Source organism: Schistocerca gregaria, chromosome 6 (genome assembly GCF_023897955.1).
Source record: "Schistocerca gregaria isolate iqSchGreg1 chromosome 6, iqSchGreg1.2, whole genome shotgun sequence".
NCBI classification, from domain to species: Eukaryota; Metazoa; Arthropoda; class Insecta; order Orthoptera; family Acrididae; genus Schistocerca; species Schistocerca gregaria.
This window is the reverse complement of record NC_064925.1, coordinates 206,897,366-206,914,094: the sequence shown is the minus strand read 5'-3', so window position 1 is coordinate 206,914,094 and position 16,729 is coordinate 206,897,366. Positions and strand designations below refer to the sequence as shown.

General features: G+C 43.3%; 1 protein-coding gene across 1 annotated transcript; it reads right to left on the bottom strand.

Moving 5' to 3' along the window:
• Positions 1-3,237: 3,237 nt before the first annotated feature.
• LOC126278321 (cuticle protein 7-like) lies at positions 3,238-16,472 on the bottom strand. The gene is made up of 4 exons (XM_049978342.1): positions 16,379-16,472; positions 10,489-10,603; positions 7,333-7,614; positions 3,238-3,548 (listed from the first exon to the last, which is right to left on the bottom strand). The coding sequence occupies exons 1-4, from the start codon at positions 16,388-16,390 to the stop codon at positions 3,343-3,345; spliced, it is 615 nt and encodes a 204-aa protein (XP_049834299.1). The 5' UTR covers positions 16,391-16,472; the 3' UTR covers positions 3,238-3,342.
• Between the last annotated feature and the right edge of the window lie 257 nt (positions 16,473-16,729).

The following is a 16,729-nucleotide window of genomic DNA, read 5'->3' as shown; positions in this document are numbered from 1 at the left end:
AACGACACAGTAACAAAAGAGATGATGATCCTCATATTTATAAAATAAGGGTGCTGTCGAAGAATGTTAAAAATTGTGTAGACTGATAAGAGTACGAAACGAAGAAGTACTAGAAAGAATACGTGTAAAAAGAGGCCTACGAAAGGTATTTGCCAAAACAAGGGAAAATTTAGAAGAATCTCTCCTACGGCGTCTAGGAATAATTAAATTGGCACTAAAATGAAAAGTAGAGAGAAACAGCATTAGGAAGCACAGAAACACTTGGTTATTCAAAACAGTTTCTGGAGGATACTGAGTGTGTCAGGAATGAAGGGATTACAGATTAACGTGAAATATGTTTAGAAACTTTTCACTTCTAATTTATTTAGCTGCGCGCGTCAATAGTGCGGCACAGCCTTCGTCCCCCGAGAACCTGCGAGGTGGCAACACTGAACTGGAGGCTACGACAGCCTCCGCCACCTGTGACGCTACGTGGCGCTCGACGTCGAGCCGGGAAGTCGTGTGCGAAAGGTGAACCGCTACACAAGGCGATTACCCACGAAGCCGCGCTTTTAGCGTGCTTTAGTGGCATCAGGGGCGAGCGACAAGACGAACCTCACTACGTCTGCGGTGTGGAATCCGTGAAACAGACTTCGATGAGATGGGATTGCTTGCAGTTTACAATGCAGCAGAGTGAAAAAAATGATCCTATGTTATTTACTGGCTAGGATATCCCCTTCGGGGTTGGGCCGCCGTATTGCGTATTTTTAGCCAGCACCACTTTCGCGACTTGCATGTCAATGATGATGAAAGACACATAACACCTTGCGGGAATCGAACCCGGGCCCCGTTGGGTGGTACACGGTACGGTACCACTGCTCTACGGAGGCGGAGGCAGCGGAGCCTTTCGTCGATATGGTAGGCAAGCGCAAGGATGTTGTAGATCAAGCCGTACGCATGTTTCTATCGCTATCACTTGCGCCTTTGTCCCGCATTTTGGGCGGGGTGAGCGTGGTTACATCACCGAGCGAGGTGGCGCAGTGGTTAGCACACTGGACTCGCATTCGGGAGGGCGACGGTTCAAACCCGTCTCCAGCCATCCTGATTTAGGTTTTCCGTGATTTCCCTAAATCGTTTCAGGCAAATGCCGGGATGGTTCCTTTGAAAGGGCACGGCCGATTTCCTTCCCCATCCTTTCCTAACCCGAGCTTGTGCTCCGTCTCTAATGACCTCGTTGTCGACGGGACGTTAAACAACACTAACCTAAACCGTGGTTAGATCGGATTTGGCATGTTAATTTGAAGGGGTGGCCGGATGCCCACCCCGAACCCCCTGGGACAGAATCAGAGTACCCCATCTGTCTGCATCTAGTGTAAATCATGGAAAAGTGAGGATTTGTTTCAAATGTCGGTGAGTCGTGTAACTGAGGCGGGACGTGGGGAACAGCCCGATATTCACCTAGAGGGATGTGGAAAACCGCCTAAAAACCACATCCAGGCTGGCTGGCACACTGGCCCTCGTCGTTAATCCTGAGGGCGGATTTGATTCGCGACCAGCGCGCCTACCTGAGTCCAGGAAGCAGCGCATTAGCGATCTCGGCTAACCTGGCGGGTTCAAGCCGTACATATGTTGCTTGTTGTTACTGACTGTGCTAGTTGCTACTTAGTCTCTGCTCAGGCTGGTGACAATTGGCGCCACGGTAACTCATTCCTGTTACACTACTATTCCGAATTGAGAAGACTTTGTAGCATAACTTCGTGTTGTGCCTAATTTAATTGCGTGGCTTTTGTGACTGTCAGTCACCTGTTTGCAATTCCAGTGCAAGCCAGCCTTCCCTCTAGCAAGGCAAGTTGCACGGGGTAGCCTACTCGCTTGGCGTAATTAGACTGCTAGTAATTCGAGCGGCCTACAACTTATTTTCTGGGATGTATTCTACACGTCATTAATCACGTGGAACAATTAATGCAGTTTCACATCAGTGGGCAGAGCAGGATACAAGCAGCGGTCGGTGCCGTTACAGACAATTCCAGTTCCATCGTGCTCAGCGGTTCCATCGCAGGTCACTGGCAGAGGAGCATCAATCCGTTCGTTTCAGGAATTGCCACGCTCGCGGATGGCGATTCCGACGTGATATAAACGTCCCAGCGAGAAGACGTAGTAATGGGTAAGAATACGTCGGGAAGGAAATTTTGCAGATTTGGACGTCACCCCTGAAAGAGACCTGGTATAGACTAGATGTTGGTTATCTGTGTTTGTGAAGAAATCAGTGTCTAGCCATCATTTGTAATAAGTAGGTCTAAAACTTAGCTTCCACTGTTTTTTCTCGATGTTCGAGACTTTATTGGCTTCTTTTGTGGAGATCCGTAAATTGATCCAATTTTACACTTGCTCGTATGCCTGGAAGTGTTGGTCATCCAGGCCGTCTGCAATTGATCGAGGGACCAATATCTGGAGAATACGACGTGTCGGGTCGGAATTCCCATTTCAACTTTTTTAAGTATGTTTGATGGTTTTGCGGCTGAAGGTCGAGCATTATCGTGCTGTTAGCTCACCTTTACATTTCAATGGTTGTATGTCTTCGATTGTCTTTCTGTACTCGGATCAAACACAACAGAATCTTTAGGTAACTATTCCCTGTTACTGTCTATCGATTTCAATGGCTTCGACAATCCTCTCTCTTCCACCACCATCCAGTCTTCGACGTCAAAATCACAGTTGTTGAAAAGTTAAAACCATTTTCTGCACGTTCTTTCAGTAATAGTTGTCTCACCGTGGGTCTCACCCATTTCTTCATGTTAAAACAGAAAATAAAAATGTACCGGAAATGACAGGAAATGGGCTCGTAAGTTGACATATTCAGTCGTGAATAACTTTATGATGCAACCAAACATCGATTAATCTTTTGGCGACGGTATGTTTACAAATGCCTAAGCTTCTGTATGACACGATCTACCACCTGCACCAGCACTTGCTGCTGTGCCGTCTATCGCAGAACGGCGGCAGAGAAGTTGAAACTTAATACGTCATTAATTGTAACATTTGCGTGTAACTGTATCTGGTACTCCTTGGAGTAGCGCTCCTGTCCGCACAGACATATAAGAGTCACCTTGTAGTCTGTTGTCAACGTAGAGAAGTCACATTATCCACATCGAATGGCGCAGAACGTAAGTTACAGTAGTAGCTTTTGTGTGATATTTTAATTAGGGCGGAAGCAAATTGGCTGCTGTTTAGTTTTACTACAGGAAACTGATACACACGTTAAGTGGAACTCGTCGTTTTTATTTGAGTTCTTAAATAGTTTGCACAATATGTTATAAGATTGGCTACTACGATGTATTTAGAGAGAAGACGGGACGGTGCTCCTCAGTACTGGTAGCTGGCGTGTGACGTTCTGACGGCAGTGTGCGAGCTTTTGAGCGGCGCGCCGTGCAGAGCGGCTGGGGGCGCCAGCGCTATCTTAGCGGGGGCGGCGATCACTGCGGGAGCCTTGACGATCACAGCTGCGGGGGCGGCTGGGGGTGGGAGAGGTGCCAAGCGCGGTAGAGCGGCAGGCAGCGGCACCAGGCGGCCTGCAACACCATAACAAACACAGCGGTTGTAGGACAAAGGCGCTGAATGACGACGATTTCACCTCCTCACGACACAGACAAGCTCTGTACCATATTAGGTTATACAAGTGTATGTGTTGATCATAAGTTAAGTTTCAGACTTCCAGCCATCATCAATGATGGTTACGCACCTATGTGTTGATGCTGTAACCTTTTAATTATGATGGTGGCTGCAAATTCGAAACTGGTTATCAATTTTATTATAGTAGGATTCGACCAAGCCGTAGCAAGGCAGAGAACTAAGAGGGGCGTTCAGAAGAAACAATACGAAACAGAACCATGGCTGTAAGTAAAGTCTTTGTTCAGAAGTAATCCCCAGAGGCTTCAGCATAACAATCTCAAGGTTTTCAAAAGTCAAACGACTTCCTGTTCCCAGAATTACCATGGCTGCGACGGGAGCCGGTCCTCCACTGTATCCTTCAGTTTGTCGTCGTCCGTGTTGAAGAGTTTCCCCTTTCAGATGTTATTTTAGCGGTCTAGACACATGGTAGCAGCAGGGTGACATGTCCAGGCTGTAAGGGTCAAGCTGCCTCCTCTGGAACTTGGTCATTACACATGGTTTGACCTTGGAGACGTGTAGACGCGCTTTATCGTAAAACAGAATCACCCCTCCGCGAGCAACCCAGACTGTTTGATCTTGATCGTGAGTAGACTACGGAGTATCTCACAGTACACGTAACTCTTAATGGTTCTTCCGTGTTACAGCAATTCAATCAGTATCGGATCTCTGACGTCGATAAATGCCTTGACTGCTGAAGTCACAGCTTTGATTTTTCCAGATATAGGTGACGACATTACAGCCACTGCCTAGATGTCTCACTACTTTCTCCCAAAGAAGCATACACAAAATTCAACAAGATTGGTTCTTACGACGTTTAGTATCTTTTCATTTGAACATCCCTTTTATATGTAATCAGATACGAAGTAACCACCGTCACTCACAGCAGACACGACGAATGTAATACAAATGTTCTGAATAATGCCACTACAAACCGGAGCAGGGGCGGCGAAACACTACCAGTGAAGGTCCAATTTCTTCCTCCAACTACATTACACTAGCTGGTGTACTGCCCTATCCTAATGTTAAAGACTGTAGTGAGATTCACCTAAGCGTAAGTTATTGACCTTATAAATTTCCTGAATCTTTTAAGTTAGCTTGATTTTTTTTTCACTGTCTGAATTCTGAAAACGTCGTCATTAAATGACATATATTCTTTTACTTCAGCTTTGTTATTTGTAGAGGTGTCATATCAACTTTTTAGAATGGAATTTTGATAAAACAGAAATTGGTTTCATGTTATAAACAGAGAAGTCTTAAGTGTCAAACCCCGTATTTACTCTGAAACTAGGAATTATGCACTGAAGAGTGAAACGCCACCGAATTGATCTCATTTAGAACCACGAATCTACCGCCAAAAATAACTTTGAATCCATTTGAAAAAGGGAGGTTGATATCGACAGGTGAGCAGTGTGTATGTTAGTATCGATACCTGCTGTTCATCACACTTCTCCGCACTCTGTACTACATTGATCGGGTTCACCAGCATCCCGCCAGAGACAGAACAAACGCTCCACCGCGCGGATTTAGCCGCATGCATGCTCTATGCTAAGGATTCGTTTATTGCTGTTCGGCGTGGTAACTAGCATTGTTCACCATGGACGGAGGTTCGGTTGGTCACATTATAGATGAAGATCCTGCGACACTAAAAAATTACTGCTTCTCACTTTTTTGTGGTTCCGAGTTTGCGTCTTCACAGTCGACATCTTTCTCATTTTGCTTGCTTCCCTGTGTGGATGCCTAGCTGCCAGTATTTACTATACAGTCTAGGACCGGCATATGAAGAAACGGTGACCTCCTTTTGTCACGTGTGATTTCAGTACTGTCTGTCATTTTCGAAAATCCGTATTAATTTAGCGAACCCTTGTTACTGATATTTAATTTTGATTCTTGCATATAACGCTGTCTAGTTTTTATTAGTGTCTGTTATATTTGTCTTAGCCCTCAATGCAGATCAGCATTCCTAGTTACCAGAAACTTTTATTGCTAAGGCCGCTTGTAAAACGCAGTAACCGGTATACTGAAACTCTTTTACTGTTTCGTGAAATCATTCCTGGGTGTAAAAATAATTAATCTCTTTTAAATTGTGTGTTTCATTTTTAGAGACGCGTATATTAAAACTGCCAGGAAAGTTTAATTTTTTTGAATTTGTTGCTCTGTTTCAAACACTCGTAAGTTAATTTTTTTTATCGAAGATTATTGTGTCAAGATATAAAATGATGTGTCGTTCGCAGGTAAGGTCTGTAAGGGGGTTATCAAATCTTTCGGAGTCCGATCTTTTGCCTGAGTGGTTTTAGATTTTATTCTGCATATGTTTAAGTAGTCTGAGCTGACAGGAGGGATTGAGCGATGTCTGGGCTAAGCTCAAGGTGGTAGCGATGTAGCGATACTCCAACGCCTGACTATTAATCAACTGTTTTTGTTTCAGCACACTAAATTGTAACGCTGTTAATGCTTTCAGTGTTTACAAATGGGTTGAACGTTTTATTAACTCAGCTACTGATTAATGAAAACTGTTTATTAAATTTGTAAATACTGTTAATAATTATTGTCTCTCTGTTCATGGGCTTTGAAAATGAAATATGCAAAACTTTAAAATTCTTCATAAGTGTTTAAAATAACAACTTGAAGTGTCATTCAGATTTTGCAATTCATTAATACCAGTTTTGGAAGCGGGTGAAACAATTCTTGGTAATTATTACCTTTTTCAGGAATTCAGTTGTTCATTTCTTGTGAGTGATATCGGAATCCCACAGGGTGAGATAAATATAGCTATGAAAAGAGACTAGTCGTCGTTTAATGAAGATTTTCACACAGTTCATTTCAGTAAAAGCGGAATTAAAAAGTCTCAAACTTGTGTGTAAATATTTGCGCTGAAGGTATACAGGCTGGTCGGAAACTGTCTGAAAAGCTTGGAAGCGTGTTGCAGTGTAGGCCGTCGCGAGCGCGGATTCAAGCAGCCCGCTGGATACACGTACAGGAACAGATTTTGTTGATGATGGCGCACAACACAGCTCAAACATTCGCTAAGGTTCGATCATTACTAGCGTCCCATGTCCACCTTCTATACATCGTTCTCTCGCCCGGTTTTGGGAAACCAAACGAAGAACGCGTTTGGCGACGCCTCCGGAGGGCCATCTGAAATTGCGCGCACAGCCGCCTGATTCGCTAAGTACAATGACAATTAATTCGGAAACGACCCAATATAACGAATTTTTTCTTAACATTTATTTCTCAGTACAGCCTGTTCTGCAACAGACTTACAAGATTTTCAGACGGTTTCTGACCACCCTATTCATGTACACTGGACAGTAATGGTCCTCTAGTAATCTTTTGCTGATCATCGGAAGTTATCTTACAAGCTTTTCTAGAAATTTTTTAACCCAATGAAACAGCTGGTTTCATAGTATGTAAGTCTGCAGGCTTTCGTGACGGTTGTTGCTGCAGTTAAAATCTTCTAGGCTGTTATACACATTGAGTGCTCAATCTACAGTGAACACAAGATCCTGAAGACGATTCCAGCAAAGTGGTAGAAATGTCGATATTTTAGATGAAATATGACGTGGTCTAACAACGCAGAAGATTTTAACTTCAGTCGTTTGACATTCTTTACGATGTTATTTCGTTCATAAGGTGACAGTGCTAGTTACATCTGAGCTACTACGGCTACACCGGAGTGGTACCCACCGGGCAGGGGTGCGGCGACCCTGGCGGGCGCGGGAGGCGGGGGTGCGCCGCCGGAGCGGGAGACGACGGCGTTGAAGCCGGCGCCGGGCGCGGCCGAGTACTGCACGGTGCGGACGGCGCCGTCCGGCTCGACGACGCTGTAGCTGCCCTGCACGGCGTCGCCGCTGCGGCTCTCCTGCTGCTGCTTGGCGTCGCCCGTCAGCGCGTCGCTCACGCTGTAGCTGAAGCTGTACTGCGGGTTCGGGTCGTAGTCCGCGTCAGCCACGGCCGCCGCCAGCGCTCCTGTCGGCAACGGCGGCGTTTAAGCCAGACTACCCACTGTGCTTGCCGGTCGTACTTTAAGAATTGTTGTTGCTGCCGCAGTGCTCGCTGACCAGTTCCCGAAAAGTTGGCCACAAAAATATTTATTATGTAGGTATGGTGTCTGTCCTTTTGGACATGCATGTCCGAAAGAATAGACTGCACACCTTCATAATATCCGCGCTTGACACCGTATGAATGTTTCAGCGCAGATCCACAATAATGTCCGACCTGTCGTGGGAGTATAGTAGGACTGCGAGAGAAAGGAATTGTGGAAAGAGACACTACACCGTAGTGTGCGGCATAAAGAGATTTGTATCAGACGTGAGACATCCTCGGACAGACGAAACGTTTGAGGCAAGCGCTCGGATTAAGTAGAAAATCCGAGTTCTAATTCCTGTCCGGCACAAACATTCATCTTTCGCCCTCGTGTTGTTTTAATGCCCCCGAGCAGCAAAAGCTGGAAATTTCTGTCATAAAGTACAAATAAGTAATAATTATTACAAGGAAAGAAGAAAGATCAGGATGTGACGTATCTTCCTGTAACTGGACCCTTTATACACCGTCTGACAAAAGATGTGATGCAATGAAAAAGGGAAGAGGAAACTGCTTGGGTTCAGAGGGTATGTGATGTTATTTCAGTGAGTGTAGTAGAATGGAGCCCAGTTTAAAAATAGCTTGGCAGTAAGAGCCCACTCATCAGTATTTACCACGTCTGTTGACTGGATGCATGATCTGATTTGCCCAGGGAAGGTTGTCATATAGCCGTTGTACCCTCTCCTGAGGGGAAACCATAGTTACAGGAGCTGAGCAAATCAACCTTGCGGAAGAGAAGGCGAGAAAGGCTGCATTAAAAATTTCTTACGAAAAATCATGATTCATAACGAACATTAAAAATGCTTCAAAATTCCTATGCAGAAGATATGTTACCACAATCCGACTAAATGTCTACGATTGATTACCGGAAATAATTCAGCCAAACGGTCTAGATAAAGAAGAAAACAAAGTAGAGCCCATAAAATGGTAATGGCTTATCAATTAACAAAGGATATTTTTGTAATGAAAATCACTATAAGTAACAACAAATATAAAATACTTCACAACTTACATAAAATTAGAGTGTGCAAAAAATCATTTTATGGTCACTTTTTTTCGAAGAAACCGGAAAGTATTGACTGAAGTAAACTAGTATTCAACCTTTTCGACAAAAGCCCCAAAATACAAATGAATTGGTCCAGATAAATGAAACGGCACGCAGCGCTAAAGAAGATATTCTAGACAGGTCAACTTTTCTAAACAAGGTTATGAAGTTTGGGGATATGTCCTGAATGTTGAGTAACTACATCAGCGTGTAGCAAATGAGAGACGAAAAGAACCAGTGAAGGAAGACAAAATCATACGAAGTTACTTCGCGGAAATCGAAGAAAAAAGAAAGAAGAAGAAGAAGAGAAATACAAAAGTAAGCTGTACTTAATTCCAACGTTGTGTTAGACTTGGGATAAGAAACTCAATATATTTGAAATGTATTAATTAAGGTTTCCTTCAGAGTTGTACATAATATTTTTATTACTAGTTTAGAACATTCTCAGAAATTCTCGACTCATTACCTGCATTTTTAATGTTTCACTGTATATTGTAGGGGACCTAATCGTTTATTAATATCCGATCAGTCACAAAACGGAAGCCACAGTGAAAATCCGATGAGCCTCTGCATACATATGTTGGACAGTGACTCCCAGTATGCTCGTCGATCGCGTCACTTCATTCTTTTCAGTTCTGAGCGCACACTGAGCACGTAAGAATATCTAGAAAAGAGGGTCTCCCGCCAAGTATGAAGCATGATCACATCTTTCGCGTGACTTCGAGCAGCCCAGGTAACATAACTGTCATGCATTTCCTTCTTCGTGAATAATGTAGGCCGCACGCTGGAGGTAAAATGAAAATGTTATTGCGGCTTTTTCGATGGGAAGTGTTCGATCACCCAACACACAGCGCTGACTTAGCTCCGTTTGATTTTCATCTCTGCCCTCATGAACGGCTGTCTGTGAAGACCCCGGCACAAACATCGAGCAACATAGAGAATTGTCGGAAATCACAGGCTGCTGTCTTCTATGACGAGGATAATGGAAAGTTGAACTACGGTACGACAAATTTGAATATTTTTAGAATGGTGCAGCAGTGTCAGAAACTGTAAAATTTTATTATATTAAATTTCAGCCTCCAGTTGCATAAGCAAAGAAACTTTACCTAGGTTTCGGCTATAATAATGTAGCCTTCTTCAGAAATGTCATAATATAAAATTAAAATTAAATCGTGTCAGATATTGGCCTTGTCAAACTTAAAATGTTAGTACTACAGTACATATTAGGAGGCCCATTCGTTTATCAATGTCCTATCAGTCACGGAACAGAAACATGCTTCTAGTATGCTTGTCGATCCCGTCACTTCACTCTTTTCAGTTCTGAGTGCACACTGAGCACGTAAGAATGCCTAGAAACAATGTCTCGCGGCAAAACATCAGTAGAAGTGACGCAGTCTTATGACTGCGTACTGTAGCACTAACATTTGGCATGTTTTAATTTTAATTTTATATTGTGACATTTCTGAAAAAGGCTACATTATTACAACCGAAACCTAGGTAAAGTTTCTTTGCTTATGCAACTGGAGGCTGAAATTTAATATAATTAGGTAGGACAAATGACTGTGACTGTGCAGTAGAGTAGATGGGAGATGTAGCTATCTGTTGCAAATGAAACATTTCGATTTTCACTGTGGTTTCCATTTTGCGGTAGGCTTGTGGAGAAGCATAATTATCAGACAGTGGTGTCAGCTTTCAGACGAGAGCTGCTCCCTTACCTGGAATCGCCGGGGCTGCGTGGACAGCGGGAGCCGCCGAGTAGGAGACGGCCGGGGAGCCAAGGAAGCCCGCTCTGGCCACGCCCACCGCCACATACACGCACAGCAGCACCGCCTGCGGGCAGCACAGCCTACCTAACCACGTGAACAATGCAAACCTCTCACCTGTCAGAGTCGATTTATGTATGGTGTTTCATGTACGACACAAGCGCTGCCTGCGGCGTTGTGGGCGAACCAGTACCCTATAGGCTTTAGGCAGGTCGTGGCCAATCACTGCATGACGCTCTAAAAAGTTGACCTGACAGTGTGTCAGGTGGTGTATCGGTTTTAATCGAGAATAAGCCACGCGATTTAGGAGCGGCCTTGGAAACAAGTCCGGGGAAGTTGTTGCTTCATTTTCTTAATGAAATTTCTATTCTTGCCTACCAAGGAAATGTTTTGATCTACTGAGTTGTAACAAAAATGGTAAGATGTGACTTACAGATTTGATCTCTTCTAAATGTGATATTCATTGTTTCTGATTCAAGTACCGGTCTGTCAGTGAATTTTCCGGTCGGAGTGGCCGTGCGGCTCTAGACGCTACAGTCTGGAGTCGATCGACCGCTACGGTCGCAGGTCCTGCCTCGAGCATGGATGCGTGTGATGTCCTAAGGTTAGTTAGGTTTAATTAGTTCTAAGTTGTAGGTGACTGATGACCTCAGAAGTTAAGTTGCATAGTGCTCAGAGCCATTTGAACCATTTTGTCAGTGAATTTAGCTGTTGACAACATCATGCACAACATTGAACAAATAGAGACTCATGCAGGAAACAAACCAAATGCTCTGATTATGCCATTCTCTCTCCTCAAAATGGTTTAAATGGCTCTATGAACTATGGGACTTAACATCTGAGGTCATCAGTCCCCTAGACGTAGAACTACTTAAACCTAACTAACCTAAGGACATCACACACATCAATGCCCGAGGCAGGATTCGAACCTGCCACTGTAGCTGCCGCCTGGTTCCGGACTGAAGCGCCTAGTACCGTTCGACCATAGCGTTCGGCGTCTCTGCCGTCCAGTGACACACTGCACCTAGGTTCGCAGCCGAGCCACTGTGGATTTTAGATAACAGGATAGAAGCATTGGTCGAGTCATGCTTCGACAATAAGATATTAGGCACGCCCGTCTTCAGCAATATCTTTACTCTGTCCAAATCTTCATTACTGCCATGCGATCTGACACGTACTGTTATTCATTCGCGAAAATAATCTCTTCACTAGAAAATGCAGTTTCATTAGTTGCTTGGAGAAATTCGTTCACTTGTTACAGGCCGGACGGGAATATGCATGTACGCTTTCGCGAGCAGTGTGGTACAATCTCCACTATCGTTGCTCGCTTCGCAGATCGTCAGAGATAGCTTACTACGTGGGTTTACCGATTCCTCTAAACCTGCACAGACGCTTCTTCATGACACTGCATGGAAGGCATAATTGATATGGCGAGGAATTACAATACCTTACAGAGAAAATGATATATTTAAGATCGAAGCCTTTGCCTTTGACAGATTTTATTTGCAATCGATTCAGTTACAATGAGCAAAAAATTGAACTTTGTCATCTCCATTAGACTGACAGAGTGCTATCCAAGTACGCCTACGTGACCGTATTATCGTGGTAGAGGGTCGGAATATTTCGAAAGGAATGTACGAGGCTAACTCAGAAAGTAATGCATCTTATTTCTTTCTCCAACATTAAGTTGATAACATATTAATCGTTAACTCTGTGCTCTCCGAAAACCTCCTACTTCAGTAACAGAGTCCACCATCAAGAGATGCCGGCACTGTAAATGTTTAGAAACTGGCCGACATTGACTTATGATCCACACAACATTCAGCCGTTTAATTTCTTTCTGCATTAAACCAAGTCGCAATCATAAAGCCTCAAAAAATTATGTGGAGATCCTTCGGTGAGCGTGAGCAATGTTACACGATGGGTTCATAGCTGTACAGAAAACAAAGGGCAACGACTTCAGAGACTTTGTACTGCATCTTACATGTCAACCGAATCACCCTCCACTGCAGCATCAGATTTCCGTTTGTTCGACCCACTCTAAGAAGTTCATTGGGAGCATCACTTGTAATATTCAGTGATCTTGAAACCTTGTTTGTGTCAGTCGCTGACTGAACAGGATCACAATTCTTATCGGATAGGTATATAAGGTGGAATAAATCTGTGCACAGAGATCGTAATAGTATTCAAAAGTAAGATATTAATCGCGACTGCTGTAGGTGTTACCCTACGTATATGACATTTGCTCTTCTTGTAAATTAAGGTTTAAAAATCACGAGGCATTAGTTTCTGACTGATGTTTGCATATGAAGCCTATGCTAAGTTAGGGCTTTCAGTCAGTCTGCCTTGTGGTTTAGAACACACTCACAGAGACAAAAAAAATAGATACCCTTTCTGGCACACAAGTTCAAGTTGACACATCCATGCAGCGCATTTAACTCTAAAACAAGAGTAGAATTAGTTCACTTAAGCATCTGTACTACACGATCATCGTTTCTACACACGTTATGTAAGGTAATAACCCAGCTCTACACAGCGAAATAGCAATTACGACAAATTGATTTTCCATATACCACAAATACGTTTTCCACATTCAAAATATTTTAGTCTATGATAAAGGTAACTGCACATTCGAAGATATCCCTAAGTACAGAAAAAAATCGCTACCTTCCTGACACTTCGATTCGAAATGAGAATGTTATCTTTATATGTCCGCATGTGAGGCTGATACTTAATATTTGGAAAGCAGCTCACATTATGCAAAATCTGATATGTTGGACGCAAAAGGAAAATATATTAGTGCAAACCAGTAGTGTCCATCACACCGTTTGAAAATTTGTGAGTAATATTACGAACAGATATGACGTGGAATTTGTAATAGAGTATGCGAGTAGAAAGCTTGAACTTGAGCATAGGGTTCCTGCAAATTAAGGTGCATCTGTGAGGGAAATTTCTTACAGACGCTAGTACAGAAATTCTATATCATTACTCTAGTGTTCGACCACCCCTGAAATTAGACGCAAAAGCAGGTGGAATTCGTGTATCCGTATCAGCAACACATAGGTACAGATCATAGGGAAGTGTAACTGAAATGTTTGCGAAATGTAAATAGGCATCCATGGAAGAAAGGGGAAGTTGCTTCACCAAATCCTGTTAGGTAATTTTACGACGCAGACGTTCGAGAAAGATTGTGGAGCAATTGTATTACTTGCATCGTATATCTTGCGGAGGGATTATTAGAATAATAAACTACAAAGATGGCCGTTTTCCCTTGTTCAGTAAGTGTGTGAAGTAGGAAGAGAAATTGCTAATACTGGTACGAAGTACCCACCGCTGTGTACTTTACAGTAGCTTGTGGAGTATGTGGTCAGACGTAGGCTTACAGGCTAGAGATGACCCAGTGTAACCGAACGATGTAATTGCCAAGGGCTGACTGAAACTTGCCACCTGTTTCTCATTCGAGAAAATACCTTTCTGGGCATGCAGAGCTATGTTCTCCGTTCACTCTAAGTAATTTAGGTCAAATATCGCGATATTTCATTTGAAATGTAAACTCCCAGTTTCTACGCCCCACTTTGTACGCACTTAAAAATAAAGATGATCCTTTCTTCCCTTGCTTCGTACCCAAATGGAATTGGACAGAAAGTGAGTAGTATTATCTCGAAGTAATTTCCGCCATGCATTGTACAACGACTGACAATTATATGCAGGGTGATTCAAAAGGCTGCGCACAAACAAGCTAATACAGGTGATGAGATACACTAATTCTGAACTAGGAACTTACGTTTTTGGTAGTAATCCTGACTTAGTGAGAGCTATTGGACCTAAGGAAGAAGAACATTCGATTCATATACGCCTTATCTTCAGCACAGACAACGTAACGTTCACTCAACAATGTTGTAGATGTTCAGAATAGTGGCCACCATATTCAATTCAGACATAATATCTTCGTAAGAAATTAATGGTGCAATCTGCCGAGTGCACCAAGCGTCGCACAAACCTTATCAGACGCTGTAAGTAACTATAAGCGTTCCTTCGTAGGGCACTCGTGTCACTTACAGGAGGCTTTCGATATTCTCCCCCAAAAGTAGTTGACGCTCACAGAAACAGTACATTAGCTTCGCTGAAGTTACGGCACGTGTACATTCATTGTCCTTGTTGTTCTGACATTCTGAAGTTTTCACTGGCTCAGGATTACTTTCAAGACCGTATGTCGCAGTTTCAAAGCTATATTACTCGTATTTAGATTTCTCTACAAGTTCCTTTAATTTCTGGGCAACCTTTTGAATTACTCTGTATACAGACCTAAGTGTAAATATACTTATCGACGCCTTACAGGTTTTATAAGAAAACATTCTGAATTTTTAATCTCTGAATTATGCCATGTTATGCAGCAGAATATCACTCAACCGCGTCTATCAACGAGCAGTTAACAACGTTCCGTACTGGCCAATGGTGAGAAAATTAAGGTGCCGCGCCGTTGTTGAAGGAATGAAATCGAAGTTCGCCTCAGGTCATTTAGGCAAGCAGCTGAATACGTAAATGATCGCATGGAGATCTGAACAGGACTTCTGGCTCCTCCACCACCTCCACGTTTTAAACACTGAGCTAAAGGCTCCAAGTAATACAAGCCGAGGACATATTTGATTAAAGGAGCATCTCCACTGACATGGACTAAAAGTCGCAATTAACATCATGTAAACCTTTTAGTACGAAGGTTATGACGACAAAAAACGACATACACATGTCTTAGAATCCTCTGGAAAAAAAGACAAGATCCGATGGCTATATCGGCCACCTTTTTAAGTTGGTAGCTCTGATGTTGCTGGAGGTGTCAGTCACTGAAGGCTTAGGTTTCCACAGGAATTTGATGAGCTTCTAAGCCAGAAATTTCCTTTGTGGCGCATAACATATTTTTATGAACGTTCTACTCTAGCCGAGCAGACCCAGCTTACTTACGTACGTGTGAAGCACGGAACTTGGAGAAAAGATATCTGAAATATGTACAGCTAATCACTTTTCACAACTGTAGACTTATGCACACTCAAAATAGAGTGATAACAATTACCTCATGTTGCTAGAGAGAAATCTTCATTTCGTAACTGTGATGACTGCAGTCCAGATTTAGAGAAGAGGAAGATATCCCCTGTACTTCGGCTTTGATCCACAGCACCGTATAGCAGTGAACCAGACGCTACGGGAAATCCCGTAAAGAAGGGAATCTAGCGGTTTAAATGTGATTCTATAGGAGGATGCTGAAAACTAGGTGCACTGGTAAGGAATGAGGAGGCTCTCCGCAGAATCGGTAGAGAAGGATCATACGGATAACACAGGCAAGAAGAACAATCTGGATTATAGCACATGTGTTAAGACATCAAGGAATAACTTCCATGGTACTATTGGAAGCTGTAGCGAGCAAAAACTATAGGGGAAGGCAGAGATTGGAATACCAATAATTTAGGATGTAGGATGCAAGTGCTACGCTGAGAAGAAGAGGTTGGCACAAAATAGGAATCAGTGGTAAGCCACGAAGATCCAGTCAGTAGACTAATGACTAAAAAAAAACTTCGCATAAAAAGTGCAAACTTATATAATTTCCCTCAATCTACATTAAAAGAGTAAATACCCTACAGTATCTTTCGATATCATAATATTTGCTTATAAGAACCTGCTCAGTCGGAGCGATTGAGTTCAAGCTACAAAGGTGAAAAGAAAGTGACGTAACCAAGTGTAAGCATGTGCCTATTTCTCTATGTCTGCTGTGAGATGAGCTGTATTCTACCCTAAAGGCTCTGGTATCGAAAACGTATCACTGAGATGCTTACAACAGCTCCTTGCTCACCTGAGAAGTCATGATGCGAGTTCTCTTCAGTTGACCGAGATGCGACTGATAGCTACAGGCGATGCGCTCGGGGTTTATATAGTGCACCAGAGCCGCTCTGCCCCTCTCACGCGACTGACCACCGCCACATGTGACCCGAGCGCGCCCGCTCTGGAGCACAGTCTCGCCTTGAGAAATACGCGGAATGACGAAACCCACCAGTCCAGTTTCTGGCAGTGGAATCCGACGCACCTCCAAATCTTCTTTCCCAAGTTGGCCACTGCGCAGTGTTGCGACTTTGTATCGTTGCCTTCCCATTTATCTCTAATTATGATACAAGACGGAAACTTAATGATTAAAGAGAATGTCATG

Coding starts and splice junctions, on each gene's coding strand:
- LOC126278321 (XM_049978342.1), bottom strand. Junction 7,615..10,488: donor CGCAGCCCCGGCGATTCCAG/GTAAGGGAGCAG, acceptor CGTTGCCGACAG/GAGCGCTGGCGGCGGCCGTG. Junction 3,549..7,332: donor GGTCGCCGCACCCCTGCCCG/GTGGGTACCACT, acceptor ATGGTGTTGCAG/GCCGCCTGGTGCCGCTGCCT.